At 32.6% G+C, this 15,421-nt stretch overlaps 3 protein-coding genes across 3 annotated transcripts; 1 reads left to right on the top strand and 2 right to left on the bottom strand.

Moving 5' to 3' along the window:
- Positions 1-5,064: 5,064 nt before the first annotated feature.
- Positions 5,065-9,835, top strand: LOC102616117 (beta-fructofuranosidase, insoluble isoenzyme 1). The gene is made up of 7 exons (XM_006481682.3): positions 5,065-5,273; positions 7,403-7,411; positions 7,599-8,455; positions 8,571-8,729; positions 8,825-9,069; positions 9,204-9,297; positions 9,398-9,835. The coding sequence occupies exons 1-7, from the start codon at positions 5,090-5,092 to the stop codon at positions 9,581-9,583; spliced, it is 1,734 nt and encodes a 577-aa protein (XP_006481745.1). The 5' UTR covers positions 5,065-5,089; the 3' UTR covers positions 9,584-9,835.
- A 425-nt stretch (positions 9,836-10,260) lies between these two features.
- LOC102615823 (ubiquitin-60S ribosomal protein L40) lies at positions 10,261-12,065 on the bottom strand. Its single transcript, XM_006481681.4, has 5 exons — positions 11,899-12,065; positions 11,710-11,796; positions 11,498-11,600; positions 10,570-10,636; positions 10,261-10,476 (listed from the first exon to the last, which is right to left on the bottom strand). The coding sequence occupies exons 1-5, from the start codon at positions 11,999-12,001 to the stop codon at positions 10,450-10,452; spliced, it is 387 nt and encodes a 128-aa protein (XP_006481744.1). The 5' UTR covers positions 12,002-12,065; the 3' UTR covers positions 10,261-10,449.
- An 873-nt stretch (positions 12,066-12,938) lies between these two features.
- On the bottom strand, positions 12,939-15,090 carry LOC102615517 (40S ribosomal protein S14-3). The gene is made up of 6 exons (XM_006481680.4): positions 14,923-15,090; positions 14,298-14,417; positions 14,153-14,198; positions 13,944-14,029; positions 13,620-13,749; positions 12,939-13,277 (listed from the first exon to the last, which is right to left on the bottom strand). Exons 1-6 carry the CDS (start codon positions 14,923-14,925, stop codon positions 13,210-13,212), a joined length of 453 nt encoding a protein of 150 aa, XP_006481743.1. The 5' UTR covers positions 14,926-15,090; the 3' UTR covers positions 12,939-13,209.
- Between the last annotated feature and the right edge of the window lie 331 nt (positions 15,091-15,421).

Genomic DNA, 15,421 nt, shown 5'->3' with positions numbered 1-15,421 from the left:
CAATTCCTAGAGCAAAGAGTTGCTTTCCATAGTTGAAATGACTGCCATATATGCTATTCATTTGATTTGAAGAGTATGCAAGTGCAGTCAGATCCAAGTGTGGTTAATTTCAATTCCAAGCTTCTTGTACTATCTCAAGATAATTCACTATTTACATCTATTGATACCGATAAATAAAAAAATATATACATACATGTTATTACTTACTGGATAAAGTTATTTTTAACTGAACTTTCTAAAACAAATTTTGAACCATTAATCACGTGTAATCCATTATTATATTGGTATGATTAAATGGAACTTTTGATTTTGAATATTTACTGTTATATGACATGAGATTAATGGCTCAAATTTTTTATAAAAATAACAAGCTCATTACTTAATATGAATAAACTTGCACCAGCTACATGCATGTCCACACGTTTGGTTGTATGGTCAATATACTGATAAGATTGGAATACTGTATTGGTGTAAGCATATATTTCCAGAGATATTTTCTCAACTTGCAATTGCATATGAAAAAAAAATCACAAAAAAAAAAAACATTCATCGAATTTTTGCGGCAAACACATGGCTAAAAAGCTTTTGAAAAACAGACATTGAATAAAAATGTCTAAATATTGCAGATTTGTGTGCATCTCCTGTTTTGAGGAAAGCTTGGGAAATTGATGATTCACCATCAATGTGAAACAACACATAAATTCAACAAAATTAATAAAAAATGTAGGCCATTTGTTATGTGCCTGAAAGCTGCAAGCAACTAACATTAATAATGCAACTCTACTCATTAACAAATTAGGTGTATGGCAGATAATTGTAACAACACAAAAGTGTTGTCACTTCGCTTGTCAAATTACTTAACATGCCTCGTGCTGTTTACAGTTACATTTCATCTATTTAATTTGTCACTTATATATATATAGAGTCAATCTTGAGGCCCTATGTAGATGTAGGAAGCTCTTCTATTACATAAAATAGTCATCATTGACCTCAATTTAAAATTCACATAATTTCCTCCAAATTTTAAAAAAACAGTCACAAAGCTGCTCTAAGTTAATCCGAATATAATTTATTGAAGTAATATAAAATGTGTCGAAAAGAATATCAGTGATGAGAACAAACTATAGAAATGCTCTTACAGTTTGACCAAATTCTTTGATAGATCGATATATAAAGCGATAATGACTTAAATCTATATGTATGTATGTATGTATATATATAAGGGTTATTATCATTTTATTACTAAAGTTTTACTGACATATCATGTCAGTACCAATGTTTGCCAAAAAGTGTATTTTACTACCAAAATTTTGTGCCGTTATCAATTCACTACTATTCTGTTAACAACGTTAAAAATTTGTTGATGTCATAAGAGCATCAAAGACATTTCCAGCTGTAAGAGTAAAATATCTGTTAATTTGATAAATAAATTATCATTTTACTACCAAATTTTTAGGAGAATTATCATTTTACTGCCGAATTTTTAGGGGAATTATCATTTTATTACCGAATTTTTAGGGGAATTATCATTTTACTACTAAACTCTTGGGGGTAAAATCGACTTTTAACTCAATTTCCGTCAAACATTAATTTTTTCTTAACGGAATGGTAGTGAATTGATAACGACGCAAAACTTTGGTAGTAAAATGTACTTTTCGGCAAACCTTAATACTGATATGATATGTCAGTAAAACTTTAGTAGTAAAATGATAATTTCCCTATATAAAAGTTGGGACTACGAGAGGTGATGTGATATCATTATTTCTCATTTTCTTATATTCTCTATTATCTAAGATATTGGTTGAGATTAAAAGATAATTACATTACAAAATATTAAAAATAAAAAATAATTATTATATTACAAAAGATTACAAGGTCTCTTCCTCTTTCTATTTAAATTCAACAATATGTAACCATTAATAAGAATTAATTATAAGTCTTGAAACATTCATTAATGTTATTATGCCAACATTATGCCAACAATTAAAATTTAGTGGCTTAAAATACGTTAATTAATTAATATAGGAAGGAATGTTCCTTCATCTTCCCTCAACAATGCCACTGGGGCCTAATTTTAATGTCATAATCCCATATTTAATTTAGTGTCTTTTGGCTTCCTCAAACTCTATAAACATTAAGTATTTAAGATTTGTTATGTTTGATTTTTTTTAATTTAACCAACATCCTCTTTATAAATATTCTTGTGTTTTTATTTTTTTTTACTTATTTGAATTTTTAGTATTATGTGCTTCATGGAGTATTATTTTCTTTATGAGTGGAACAATGATAAAGATAATTAGATGATAAGAGTTAGACTTTGTAGGATGTGGGAGTCTGTTAATACCAAGAAGAATGGAGAATTGATTAGTGTGAACATAATTTTTATGATGAAAAAGTTGTATAAAAAATTCTTTCTCCTATTGTTTTCTCCAATTTTTATCCCAATTGTTTTTCACTTAATGTAGAATTTTTTTTTTTCGTAGGAAAATCTAATGCATGCAACAATCAGGAAAAATTTAGTGATAAGATTTAAGCACATGTTGAGTGAGGGTTCTTTGTTCAATGTCAAAATTTTGAAAGTTGTTTCAATTATAGGCGAGTAAAAACCACTTTCAAATCAGTATAAGATTATTTTATTGGTTATAACTTTGCTTAAGAGGTTAGAAGAAGGAATTGTTAAGATTTCGATCAATGGATTGTAATTCATATTTTCGAATTTGATTGATATACGTCTGAATGATAACAAATTTTTTTTAATTATTAATGTTTATTAATCTTTAAGTGTATATTATAAATTATTGATCCTTATATTTAACATGTTTATGTTATTTTTCCATAATATTACAGATGTTGTCGGAAGTTTATGTGGTGTGGATGATATTGAGATCGTTGAAGCTGGTTGGAAAAAAAAAGATATAAAAGTTCTAACAGATTAGTAAGTTTAATATAATTTGGAACTTATCAACAAATACAAAAGGTATAAGGTCTGTACACTTACATTATACACATTAATATATATTTTTAAAGTTAACAAAAAAATAATTAACTTTCATAAATAACATTAATTTTATAACATAATTAACTCACATTTTTTATCAGTTTCATCAAGTGTAAAGTAAGAAAAAAGATAATACTAAATTAATTTTTTAAAAGCTGTGCGAAGCACGGTTCTATTTCCTAGTTTATATCGAGTATATTGAAATTTGATGGCTTTTGGAAAGATTGATTTATTACGAAAGTCATTAACTTATACATTTGGTATATATAATATTTAATAAAAATATTATCATGTGATTAGTTATTCTCGTATTACATGATCTGATTTGAAGAATATAAATAACACATGTACACACACTGAATATGTGCAAGTACACATTAAATGAGTCCACGTATAGTGCATATCAAAATAAGGAATATTGTTGATTGTAGCTTGGAGCATCACTTATAATTAGAGTCTGTTTGTTAGTGCTTGTTGGCATTTCACACTCAAAAAGTACTTTAAAAAAAAAATCAGCTGTAATTAACAACAATACTAATAAAACTTAATATAAACTCGATGTCCTTTTTTAAGCACTTGGGCAGGTGCTACAGGATATCGCTGTTGCTCCACATATATAGTTTCTTATATTTTATACTGTTTTCTTTTTTTTCGTATCACATTTAATTGCAAAAAAATTGTAAAAATTAGTTCTGAAGTGTTTTTGGTGGCCTTATTTTGGTCGGACACGTAACGTAATTGAGTCAGATACACTGCCTATTTTTAAGTTGTCATATCAATTACATATTAAAAGCTAAAGCTAAAATTAAAGTTATGTACATTTGTCCTCTCTCTCAATATATTAAATTTAATTCTCGTTTTGTCCTATGTACATTTACTATTATAGTTCTAGCTAGTAGAATGATAATAGAAGACAATTAATGATCGGTCTTTGATTAATGGGTGAAATTTCACATTTATATTCAACCTTTTTTTTAAAAAAATATATATATATTCATGGATTGAAACATCCTTTAAGTGTCCAACTTTACTCTATAAGGGTACGTCATTTTAATATATTTAAGAGATTTTGTGACAAATATAGAAGAACCGTTTCCTTACATCAGATGTTTTATATATGAAACCAAGTATTATTTACCTCTAAAAATTTACACGTGGATGACAGTTTACAAAGTAGAAATTGGCTTAATATAGTAAAAGAGCTCCACTTCACAATTTGCAAACTGCGAAAATATCCATTTACAATATTTTGACTCGAAACAACCCTTAAATTATTAATTATCGATCCATTATTAAATTCTTCATGTTTGATAGAGATTTGACGTAAAAAGGTAATGCTTAAAACATTTCCAACTTCCTAAAACCGCTGGACTCAAACAGTGAAATTTCAATCACTTTTTTTTTTTTTTTTTTTTTTTATGATATATGCACTGTACTAATCTTCTATCTTTGAGACAAAAGAGCTTTCTGAATGAACATTCAAGTTCTTTTCATGAACCCTTTTCGAAAAAGGAAAATAGTTCTTTTCGCGAAGCAATAATGTTAAAAAAAAGGCAAAATATACGTCAACTCATTCAGTATATTTGACTCTTATGATCTTATCATCCTCCATAACTATCTATCTTTGAATTCGCAGGCAACCATGCATCGCCAACTCAACAGTGCAAAAATTTAGCCAAAATTGCAGAAGTTTCCTGGAAAAAAAAAAAAAAAAAAAGAGTTAAAATCACAAATAATATCCATGCTTATCCAAACAAAATTTTGAATCACCCACCTAAATAAAATCAATGGCCATTTAAAAAGTTAATTAACTTCCTAATATAACCGCAAGAAAACAATCAAGATTAGTAATTTAAATGCTAATTACCCCTTTTTGGATGAAATAATGTCCAAATTTTTCTTATTGCCATTATTTTTTGGTAAGTCTTGCAACTAATTATGAAGTGGCCGAAAAAGTTTTAAATCACTTTAGGCGTCTACCACATTCTTTCTTATTTTATTTTTTATTTTATTTTTTTAAAAGAAATTAGGGTCACTATAAATAAGCCGTCTCCCTTTAAAATCTTATCACTTTCTTATTTTTCGGTTTCAATGGAAGTGCCAAAGTTTCTCTCGATTTTTATGCTAATTGCTTATCTTTGGGTGATAAGCAACAACAATGGCGTTGAGGCTTCTCACAAAATATATCCAGAGTTTCAGTCTCTTGCTGCCGTAAAGGTGAAGCAACTCCATAGAACCGCCTTTCACTTTCAGCCTCCTAAGCACTGGATCAACGGTATGTGATTAGTTATTCTTTATCATTGTTTTTTTCAACCAAAAAAAAACTAAGAAAAAGCAAAACCTATTATTTCTTAAAAAAATATTTCTTGTCATGGATTTGATATGTTTAAGATTCTGAATTCCGATAAAAGCTATCGTTTTCTTTAAAAATTCTTTTGTCATTGGCCTGATATTAGCCCCACTATCTATTTAATTATAAATTATCATTATTATGTATAATATATCGTTCATGATGTGATAAATGTTGGGATTTTTGTGTCATTTACCCGTAAAAATATTTCTCTTAATGTTTTCCCTAATAATAATGCTTGCTGCAACTGTGGCCATAACTCAAGAATGAGAAATTCTGTTACACTAAACGATCTTTGAACGAGTGCAAAGATATTATTGTTAGATAGAATTGGCTGTCAAAAGAGAAAGGAATCTAAAACCTTACTTTTGAACCTTCATCATTTCGCCATTCTGTGCATGTAATCGTTTACCTGCTGCATGTTCTTTCTTGTCAGGACTCTATGGAGTTTAGGTTTATAGAGTTATCATTCTTATGATATCTGAAGGAGAAAAAAATTCATAAAAACCACCATTTAGGGCAAAGTTACAGCAAAATCAAGAACAAAAAAAAAACAATATTCTTAGTTTGCGTATTATTCTGTAAGTGTGAACGTTCACACGTTTTAGAAAGAGTTATGTTCAAATCTTATGTCGTAAACATTCGATCTTTCAATAGTTTTTGAAGGGAAAAAAATAATAATAATAACTTTGAACAGATTTTTAACTCTGGTAGACGAAAAAAATGATGGGTTTGTGGAGTTTTTATATATCAATTATGAACCAAGTGTTATAGCCAACAACGAAAATCTTTACTGTTGAAAGAGACTTCGCATTATTGACTTCAGATTCAATATTGTAAATCCTTTTGAGATAAAAGTACTTTTACAGTTGAATATAACTCAACCTAAGCACTATTGATTTCAGATTCAATATTTTAATATCCTTTTGAGATAAAAAAGTACTTTTATAGTTGAATATAACTCAACCTAACCCCTCTCCACAAGAAAATGATCTAAACTTGATGTCTTTGTTCCACATTTTTATATTTTTAGGCACTTATTGGCCCCAAAAAGTTTTTGGTGTGCACTGCTCGATTTGACATTTGTGTTTTGTAATCTTGTTTCGAAGTTCCAAACACTTAAAAGATAGTGATGGGTGGATACTTCTTTCTCACAACCATTTGCTCTGATCAAAATGGGAATCCTTTTTGGACCACTTTACATAATCTTTAGGTGCTTGAGCTTGAGTGCTCCTTGGTAACCTAAGCTACCCCATCGCACATGTCAATTGCTTATTGGAGGAACAACTTTTTCTTTTCCCTCGAAATAGAGAATTTGACTTGTATCTAGCTTGCAAAAAGAATGTTGCGTTATTGTCTATTTAGATTCATAAATATTTTATTTTTTTGGTTTGTATATGTAATCATGATTCGTGTAACGTCACCAAAGATGCGAGTACTTTGTCAGTTTCGGGCTATTAGTTTCTTTCTTTTAAGCTTGATATTCATAAATACTGAATGTTTGTAACTATTGCGCCTCACAGTAGTTTAAAGCATTTGATAGTCGAATGCCTACTTTTGCTTGATAAAGAGAAGAAATCTATTAAATTTTCTGAGCAAAGATTAAAGATTACATTTTCGGTAGTTAAAATGTTCTAGCTATCAAACAAATCCTGGGTTTTAGATGGTATAATTGGTAGAGTTTTTTTTTTTTTGCAGGATTCAAGAGATCTTAGCTCAAGCCCTACTCACACTTGGGTGAGGAGGGGGTTAGTTAGGTTTCAATTCATGAAATGATAATTTTAAACCTAAGTTATTTGAGAATTAGATCTTTATGACCTGATTATCCAGAATCTTTATACATGAATCAAAGTGGCTAATTGCAATGTAAAGTAAATTCCTCACCTACCTCAACGAAAAATTTTGTAAAGTAATTTTTAAATTACGTACCTCACTGTTTTTGTTTCTTTATGTTATGGAAAAATTGTTGTCAAATCTACAGTGCTAACTTCTCAGTTTCTTTCTTTTGTTCTTGTTCCTATGGTGCTTAAATTCGCACGACAAACAATCGACAGATCCAAATGGTGAGTCCCTCCAACAAAACTAGTGATTATTTTTTACAAACATTTTTTGCTTTTGTTTTTTGTTTTTTTCAAAATATGATGTCCTATGTTACAAAAGTGCAAGACCATTTTTTGCTCTTATTATTATTATTATTATTTTAATCAAAAGTTGTTCTCATTTACCTGTGTTAATTCATTTTTTAAATAGGCCCCATGTACTACAAAGGGATTTACCATTTATTCTATCAATACAATCCCAAGGGTGCAGTATGGGGCAACATTGTATGGGCTCATTCCGTGTCCAAAGATTTGATCAATTGGGAGGCTCTCGAGCCTGCACTTTACCCATCAAAACCATTTGATATAAACGGCTGTTGGTCCGGATCCGCCACCGTTCTCCCGGGCAACAAGCCCATAATACTGTACACCGGGGTTGACCACAAAGAAAGACAAGTCCAAAACTACGCGGTACCCGCGAACCCATCCGATCCCTATCTCCGCAAATGGATCAAGCCCGACAACAACCCGGTGGTTTTCCCGGGGCCAGATGTCAACGCCAGCGCCTTCCGTGATCCGACAACGGCGTGGTGGAGCAATGACGGACACTGGAGGATGTTAGTTGGCAGTAGAAGGAAGCATAGAGGGATGGCATATTTGTACAGGAGTAGGGACTTTATGAAATGGACCAAGGCCAAACACCCGATCCATTCATTGGCTAACACGGGGATGTGGGAGTGCCCGGATTTCTACCCGGTTTCGATATCGGGTAAAAACGGGTTGGATACTTCATTTGCTGGGGGAAATGAGAAATTTGTATTGAAGGTTAGTTTAGACTTAACACGATATGACTACTACACCATCGGTACATATAATAGGGACAAGGACAGGTATGTGCCCGATAAAGATTCAGTTGATGGTTGGAGGGGGCTGAGATATGATTATGGAAATTTTTATGCGTCAAAGACTTTCTTTGATTCTCGGAAAAATAGGAGAATTTTGTGGGGTTGGGCGAATGAGTCTGATTCTACATTCGATGACATGGCTAAAGGCTGGGCTGGAGTTCAGGTATCGTTATTACACTTTGTTGACGTTTAGTTAAATTTATTTCAAGAAGTATGGCTATACAGGAATAGATTTGATTTAATTTTGATTTTTTTTTAAAAAAAAAATTTAATTTTAGACAATTCCGAGGGAAGTGTGGCTTGATGGTAGTGGGAAACAATTGCTACAATGGCCAATTGAAGAGTTAGAGACCCTAAGGGGCAAAAATGTTCATATAAGCAACCAAGAGCTGAAAAAAGGACACCATGTTGAGGTTAAAGGAGTCACAGCTGCCCAGGTTTGATTTTCTAGTTGGATTATTCTTTTTCATTAAAGCATTAGTTCCAATTGAAACTTCAGTGTTGATGATTTGCTGCATGCTCTTTGTTGTAGGCTGATGTTGAGGTGACTTTTAAGCTCCCTAGCTTGGACAAAGCTGAGAAATTTGACCCCAGCTGGAAAAATCTAGACGCCGAGCACCTTTGCGGAAAGATTGGTTCAAAAGTTCAGGGCGGAGTTGGACCGTTCGGGCTCTTGACATTGGCTTCGAAGAACCTGGAAGAATTCACTCCTGTCTTCTTCAGGATTTTCAAGGATGGACACAAGCATCTAGTTCTAATGTGCTCTGATGCTAGCAGGTTAGTTTCGACATTTCACGACATATAAGTTTGGTTACGTTAGAACTCCACACATGCAATGAAAAATTTGGACTCTTATTCTTTTATATGTTAGCTTTTATATAAACTTGGTTATATTTTGGCTCTTTGAACAGTTCAACTCTGAAGACTGAAGGACTGTATAAGCCGTCATTTGCTGGCTTTGTTAATGTAGATTTATCTGATAAGAAGCTCTCTCTTAGGAGTTTGGTATGTGCCCTGTGATTCACTATTTTATTTTCAAGCAACAAGTCTTTCCAGCACAATGTTTCGATTATGATTGTTATTTTTTTTTCCCCAACTTCTGCAGATTGATCATTCTGTTGTGGAAAGTTTTGGAGCTGGAGGCAAAACATGCATCACATCTAGGGTTTATCCAACCCTAGCGGTATTTGACGATGCCCATTTGTATGCATTCAACAATGGGACTGAGACTGTTACTGTTGAGAAACTCAACGCCTGGAGCATGAAAAAACCAGTGAAGATGAACTCATGAAAGGCCGTGTGAAACCTAAAATATAGTTTTAATTTTTCGGTCTAGATTGAATAATCCAGGAAGAAGAAAATTTTAGTGTTTTTGATGAGCATTTAGTCAAGTGAATAATTGTGAGCTATGTAGAATAAGAGTCATGATCATGTTAACGGGTTAAGGGTTTGGGGTTCCACAGCTCGTTCAAATTTAAAACTATTGTACCAAGTCGTAGGAACAATGAAAATATATACAGAGCTCACATATTTATCACTTTCACTGAATTGTTCAAGTACTCATACCCAGATTTAACTAATCCATGTCCAATGGTGGGAACCTACGAGTTGATCTACTTAACGTCAATAACACTAACTTCTGAAAAGTAAAAATAATCCATATGACAAGAAAAAAAAAAGTGACACAAAAACAATATTACTGCTTTAAGTTTGTAAAACATAGTATATAAATGAACAAAGAGAGGAGAAGAAAGAAACAAATGTGATTTACTTTATTATTTTATTCTCTTGACTCTTGAGTTGCAAACCCAAATTTTAAATTTGTTAATTATATGAGGATTTAATGTGAACGCCGTTGTAAGTATTTCAAGATGCTATCTTTGAGTTTTGTAATACATGCAGATTATGTTTATGTATCCCAATTTGATATAAATCCGTCCCAAAAATTACACCGACAATGAAACAAAATTAGCTCAAAAATATATCCCAATTTCATACGGTAAAAGTTTAACAGAATTGCACTTGAACTGAATCAACTTCAATCCAACTTAGATGATCGCTTAATTCAAATCCCAAATCCTATTCAGAAACAAACAAAATACATCTCATAATTGGAATGTCTCTCTGAAGGCACATATCATGACTAAGGCAAGTGGTCTACTTGATCTTCTTCTTAGGCCTCAACTGCAAGAAACGATAATAAAAATGTTCAGAGAGTTTTCATAGGAAAATAAGGAAAACCTTTATAAAAACATATTAAAAATGATCAAAAAGCACCTGATTGCTGTGGCCACATTTCTTCTTCCGGCAATTTACAGCCCTGGGATGCAGACGAGCATAACATCTAACAACCCAAAACCATATTAGTTTAACAACAAATACAGTAATTTAATTGCTAACCAGAGCATATGTGCAACCATAAAAAATAATATTGAAAGGCAATCTCGCCCACCCTAAATAGCAAAGTCAAAGGAAAAAGAAAATGGCAATGGTTTACTGCATATAACTTTCACAAAACCACAGTATAGCAGTGATGTTTTGTTACAGCTAGACGAGCCACTTATAAGTCAAACAGAACAATGGTTTCAGGAGTGATACCAACCAAGCACATTTATACGCAAAATGAAATTCAATATTCATGAATTATTTAAGTAAACAATCAATAATACATCATATACCACCCAAGAAAATCAACTGATAGTAAGTAAACCCAGTTGACAAAGTTGAAATGGAAATTAATCTCTGGAACTGTGATGCTCTCAATTGCACTTCAATTGCAAAAGAGAGTTCAACGTAATAGTCCCAACATACAAGCCGCAACTCAACTTAAGTGAAGTGGTAATGGGCTAAACAGTCTAGAAGCGTTGTTCTTAGCATAAATTTAGACTATATTAACCAACAATACAACTGCAATACCAAAAAAAACAGACAGGGTTTCTCTAAAAATTGAATGTACCATCCATGAAAATCAACTGCAACAAGATCTAAAAACAGTTGACAAAGTTGAAGAATGGGAATTGATTTCGGGTCCTCGTATGACTTCTTCCGCACCGTAATTTGCAGTAGAAGTAAAGTCAGGTCCCGTAACTAAAACAACATTATCACTAAAACAAACCCACCAAGCAAAGAAACAACAGAAACATAAAAACTAATTGCATTGATGAAAATAAATGAAAAGAAAAGAAAAAGTGAGACATGAGCATACTTGCGGCAAATCATCTTATCCTGATTGTATTTACGAGCCAAAGCCATCAATGAAGGCTCAATGATACCTCCCCTAAGCCTCAGCACCAAATGAAGAGTGGATTCTAAACCAAAAAAAAAAAAAATTATAATCCGAATTCAGATATTTAATAATTAAAAAATTAACAAAATCAAATCTTTAAACTCAAAATGCACTAGTAGAAAGTTAATGACCTTTCTGAATATTGTAATCAGCCAAGGTACGCCCATCTTCGAGCTGCTTTCCGGCGAAGATGAGACGCTGCTGATCCGGGGGAATTCCTGTGAAATAATTCACAAAATTTGTATCATGTATTAAGTTAAACTGTCGTTTTGAAGGAAAAGATAAACGGTAAAAATGAAAGGTGTAGCGGCAATATTCACCTTCCTTGTCTTGAATCTTAGCTTTGACATTGTCGATGGTGTCGCTGCTCTCGACTTCGAGAGTTATGGTCTTTCCGGTTAGGGTTTTCACGAAGATCTGCATCTTCACGCTCTGATGATTTTCCAAGGACGGCAGCTGACTGGCAAGTCATTAGGGTTTTATAGAACTTGGTTAGGGTTTCTTTGCTAAACGATGTCGTAGTGAGTCCTTAAATTGGGCCCAACACACAGGCCCGAAGCAAGTTTCTTGGGATGAAATCAGTTATGCCAATAGGCTAGAACACGTTCTGTTTATGCCCTTTGAGAGAAGGGGGAAAAAAAAAAGTTGGGTTGGGTGCAAGAGAAATCTCATCCCATCCATTACACAATCGGCTGGCCAACTTATACTTAAGACTAACACATTTCTTTAATGAGTTGTGTCAAATTATAAAATCTTTTATAAATTAATGTGGTATAATTTAATTGATTCAATTAATTACTTATTGACTCACGTAACTTCAAATTACTAAAGGTCTGTATGGTTAAAAAAAAGAGCTGTAAGAGCATTTCTGCTGGAATTGTTTGTCCCGATAAAATCCACCTTGATGATGATGTCCGCTCTGTTTTGAAAGACTTTAATATAATGAATGAAATTATATACTCCGTTTAAAAGGAAAAACAAAGGTTTATATCAAACACACTTTTAAAATTTAATTCTCTTATCTCCCAGAACCACAACCTTTGTTACAGATCGACTAATTGATTGTGACCTGTGAGTGGTAAAATAGTAATGACACTCCACAACTAAAAGCAATTGTTACTTTCCGAGAGCGAGAACAAAAAGCTTGCTGGCCTGATTGCCTCCGACAGTAGGAGCAAATTCTAGTGTTACATACAAAACAACAATGAGCGTTCTTTAAAATCAAATACGAACAAACACCCGTCTTAATAGCACGGCGATCTCTCATTGCCCAATACAATCAAGAGGGAAGAAGATAGGCAATGAAAAAGGTAGATTAAATACAAAAAGGGATATAAAAAGGGGTGAATTGATCAACATCTAATCATAACCACTACCATCATACTTTTACCACTTAACACAATACTTGTAAATGTAGATAAACAATAAAATTCAGAAACTCATGGAGAAATGATTAGTCTTGCCACTGTATAAACTTAATTGATCCGAAAGGCTAACACAAAGGAATCCAAGACTACAGACATTCCAAACAACAAAATTGGGAAATAACTCTTGCATCTAACAGAAGAGAGTGAAACTCTCTGTAACCACGGCATCATCTTGAACGTTATGGATGGGTGTGAGGAAAAGAATTACAACCTTCTACCCCTTCTACCACCCTTTCTGCGGGTACTGTCGGTGGGAATTGGAGTCACATCCTCTGTTGAACCCAAAAACAAAAAAGGTTTACGTTAAGATTAACCATATCTACAGTGATAAATTGATGCATCAATTTCAAAACCCACAGATATTAGAGACCAGTTGCAATTTAAAATCATAGAGGCATCTACTAGATAACTTTGCAATTTGCATGATAAAGATAATTATGATCAATTAAGTTTTTAACTGAGCACCAAATAAAACTAAATTCCACAGACAGAAGAAATGCAGAAGCAAAGTTTACAAGAATCCAAACAAATCTATTAAAAGAAACTTCCAACACAATGGTACTACTAAAATACTAAACCAACAAAGTCCACTAAAATAAGGTGAATAAACATACCTATGCGGCCAATCTTCATTCCAGAACGAGCAAGAGCTCTAAGTGCTGACTGAGCACCTGGACCAGGAGTTTTAGTTTTGTTACCCCCAGTAGCCCGGAGCTTAATATGAAGAGCAGTAATGCCAAGCTCCTGCAGGTTACAAGCTCTAAGAGTCAATAAGTAATTTTATGTGTAAATAAGTAGCACAAACAATTCTTTCTACTTTTAGGCGTGAACTTCAACATGTTGAATTTACAACAAGACAAAAGATTGGACCAATTCACATATATTTGTAATTTTGAATGACTGCAATTGTACATCAGGCAGGGGAAAAAATACAAGACCTTGCATCGTTGAGAAACATCTTGTGCTGCAAGCATAGCTGCATAAGGGGAGGATTCATCCCTGTCAGCTTTAACCTTCATACCACCTGTACTTGAGGAAAACGTGTCAAAGAAAAATATAGAGACAAATCTAACTATGTGCTTGCTTCTTCAAAACAAACACACAATAAAAAGGACATCAATTTTGAGACCCAAAGAAGGAACTGTACCAGTAATGCGCACAAGAGTTTCTCTTCCAGACAAGTCAGTCACATGCTGCATACCATACAAAACACATTTAAGTGACTCAAAACTGTAAAACTTAAATACAAAAAAATATATATATATCAAATTTAGACCAATTATGATACTTACAATGAAAGTGTCATTAAACGACGCAAAAATGTGGGCAACGCCAAATACATGCTCGCCATCTCTAACGGCAGGTCCAAGAGTAACATTTTCCTCCTTAGGCTCTCTGGTCTTTCTTCTTGACTGGAAAATCCATCGTGCAAAAGTAAAAGTGTTACAGGATACTCAAATATTACTCTTTAATAAACTAATAAATGTAACATCAACATGGCAAACATCAAAACAATTTACATGCACACATATTCCTTAATATTAATTCAAATTGGAAAACAGAAAGTCCACTACATAACATCATCAAGAACAAGTGTATTATTAAAATTAAGTAATTAAAATAAAGACACAAAATTTGCAAAAATTGAAACTGTCACTGACAGATTCTCGGAGTTCAGGTAAGCAAGACCAACGATTTGCTTGTAAAACAAAAACTAAATCACCGTCATTAGTCTCTTCATATTAACATTACAAAGGGTACTTTTCAATTGAATTTTGTCATCCATTCTTTAGAGAAAGAAACATTATACAAAAAATTTTGGACAACTACACGGTATTTATGATGAGGAAGTTTTGCATCTGAACTCAAAACTAACTGAAAAGAAAATGACAGGAGAGGGAGATGAAAATGGCTTACCATGGCTGCTGATGACACGGAGAGTTGATCACAAAAGCCTCGAAATACAGAAGCAGCAGCTGGTCAGACTGAGGGAGATGAATGGCCTTTAAGGAGACAATTTATAGTTAGGGTTTCAGTTTTAGCGTTTGGACCGCTACTGAATGACGGAACTGCCCCTGCATTTTCTTTTTTCGGTACTAACAACAGGCTTGAGGGGACTTGGGGTCGCTTTTTTAATGAGTAAAAATTTGTTTAGTTCCTATATTATTATTATGAGGTTAGTGTCTATTTAGTCTCTGTATTTTTTAAAATATTTTAAAATGTTCTTACTACTAAATATTGATATTTATGCCATTATTTTTTTATTATTTTTAACTTATTTTTATAATATTACATTTTTACAATAATGTTTCTTTTTTGGATATTAATAAAAAATTAAATTATCAAATTAAACCCAAAAATAAAATAAAAACAAAAAAGGTATATATTAATTTTTGTGAAAGCTCACGTATGTCTA

Source organism: Citrus sinensis, chromosome 6 (assembly GCF_022201045.2).
Source record: "Citrus sinensis cultivar Valencia sweet orange chromosome 6, DVS_A1.0, whole genome shotgun sequence".
In the NCBI taxonomy this organism is placed as follows: domain Eukaryota; kingdom Viridiplantae; phylum Streptophyta; class Magnoliopsida; order Sapindales; family Rutaceae; genus Citrus; species Citrus sinensis.
Note: the sequence above shows the minus strand (reverse complement) of the source record. Positions and strands in the feature narration are given on the sequence as shown.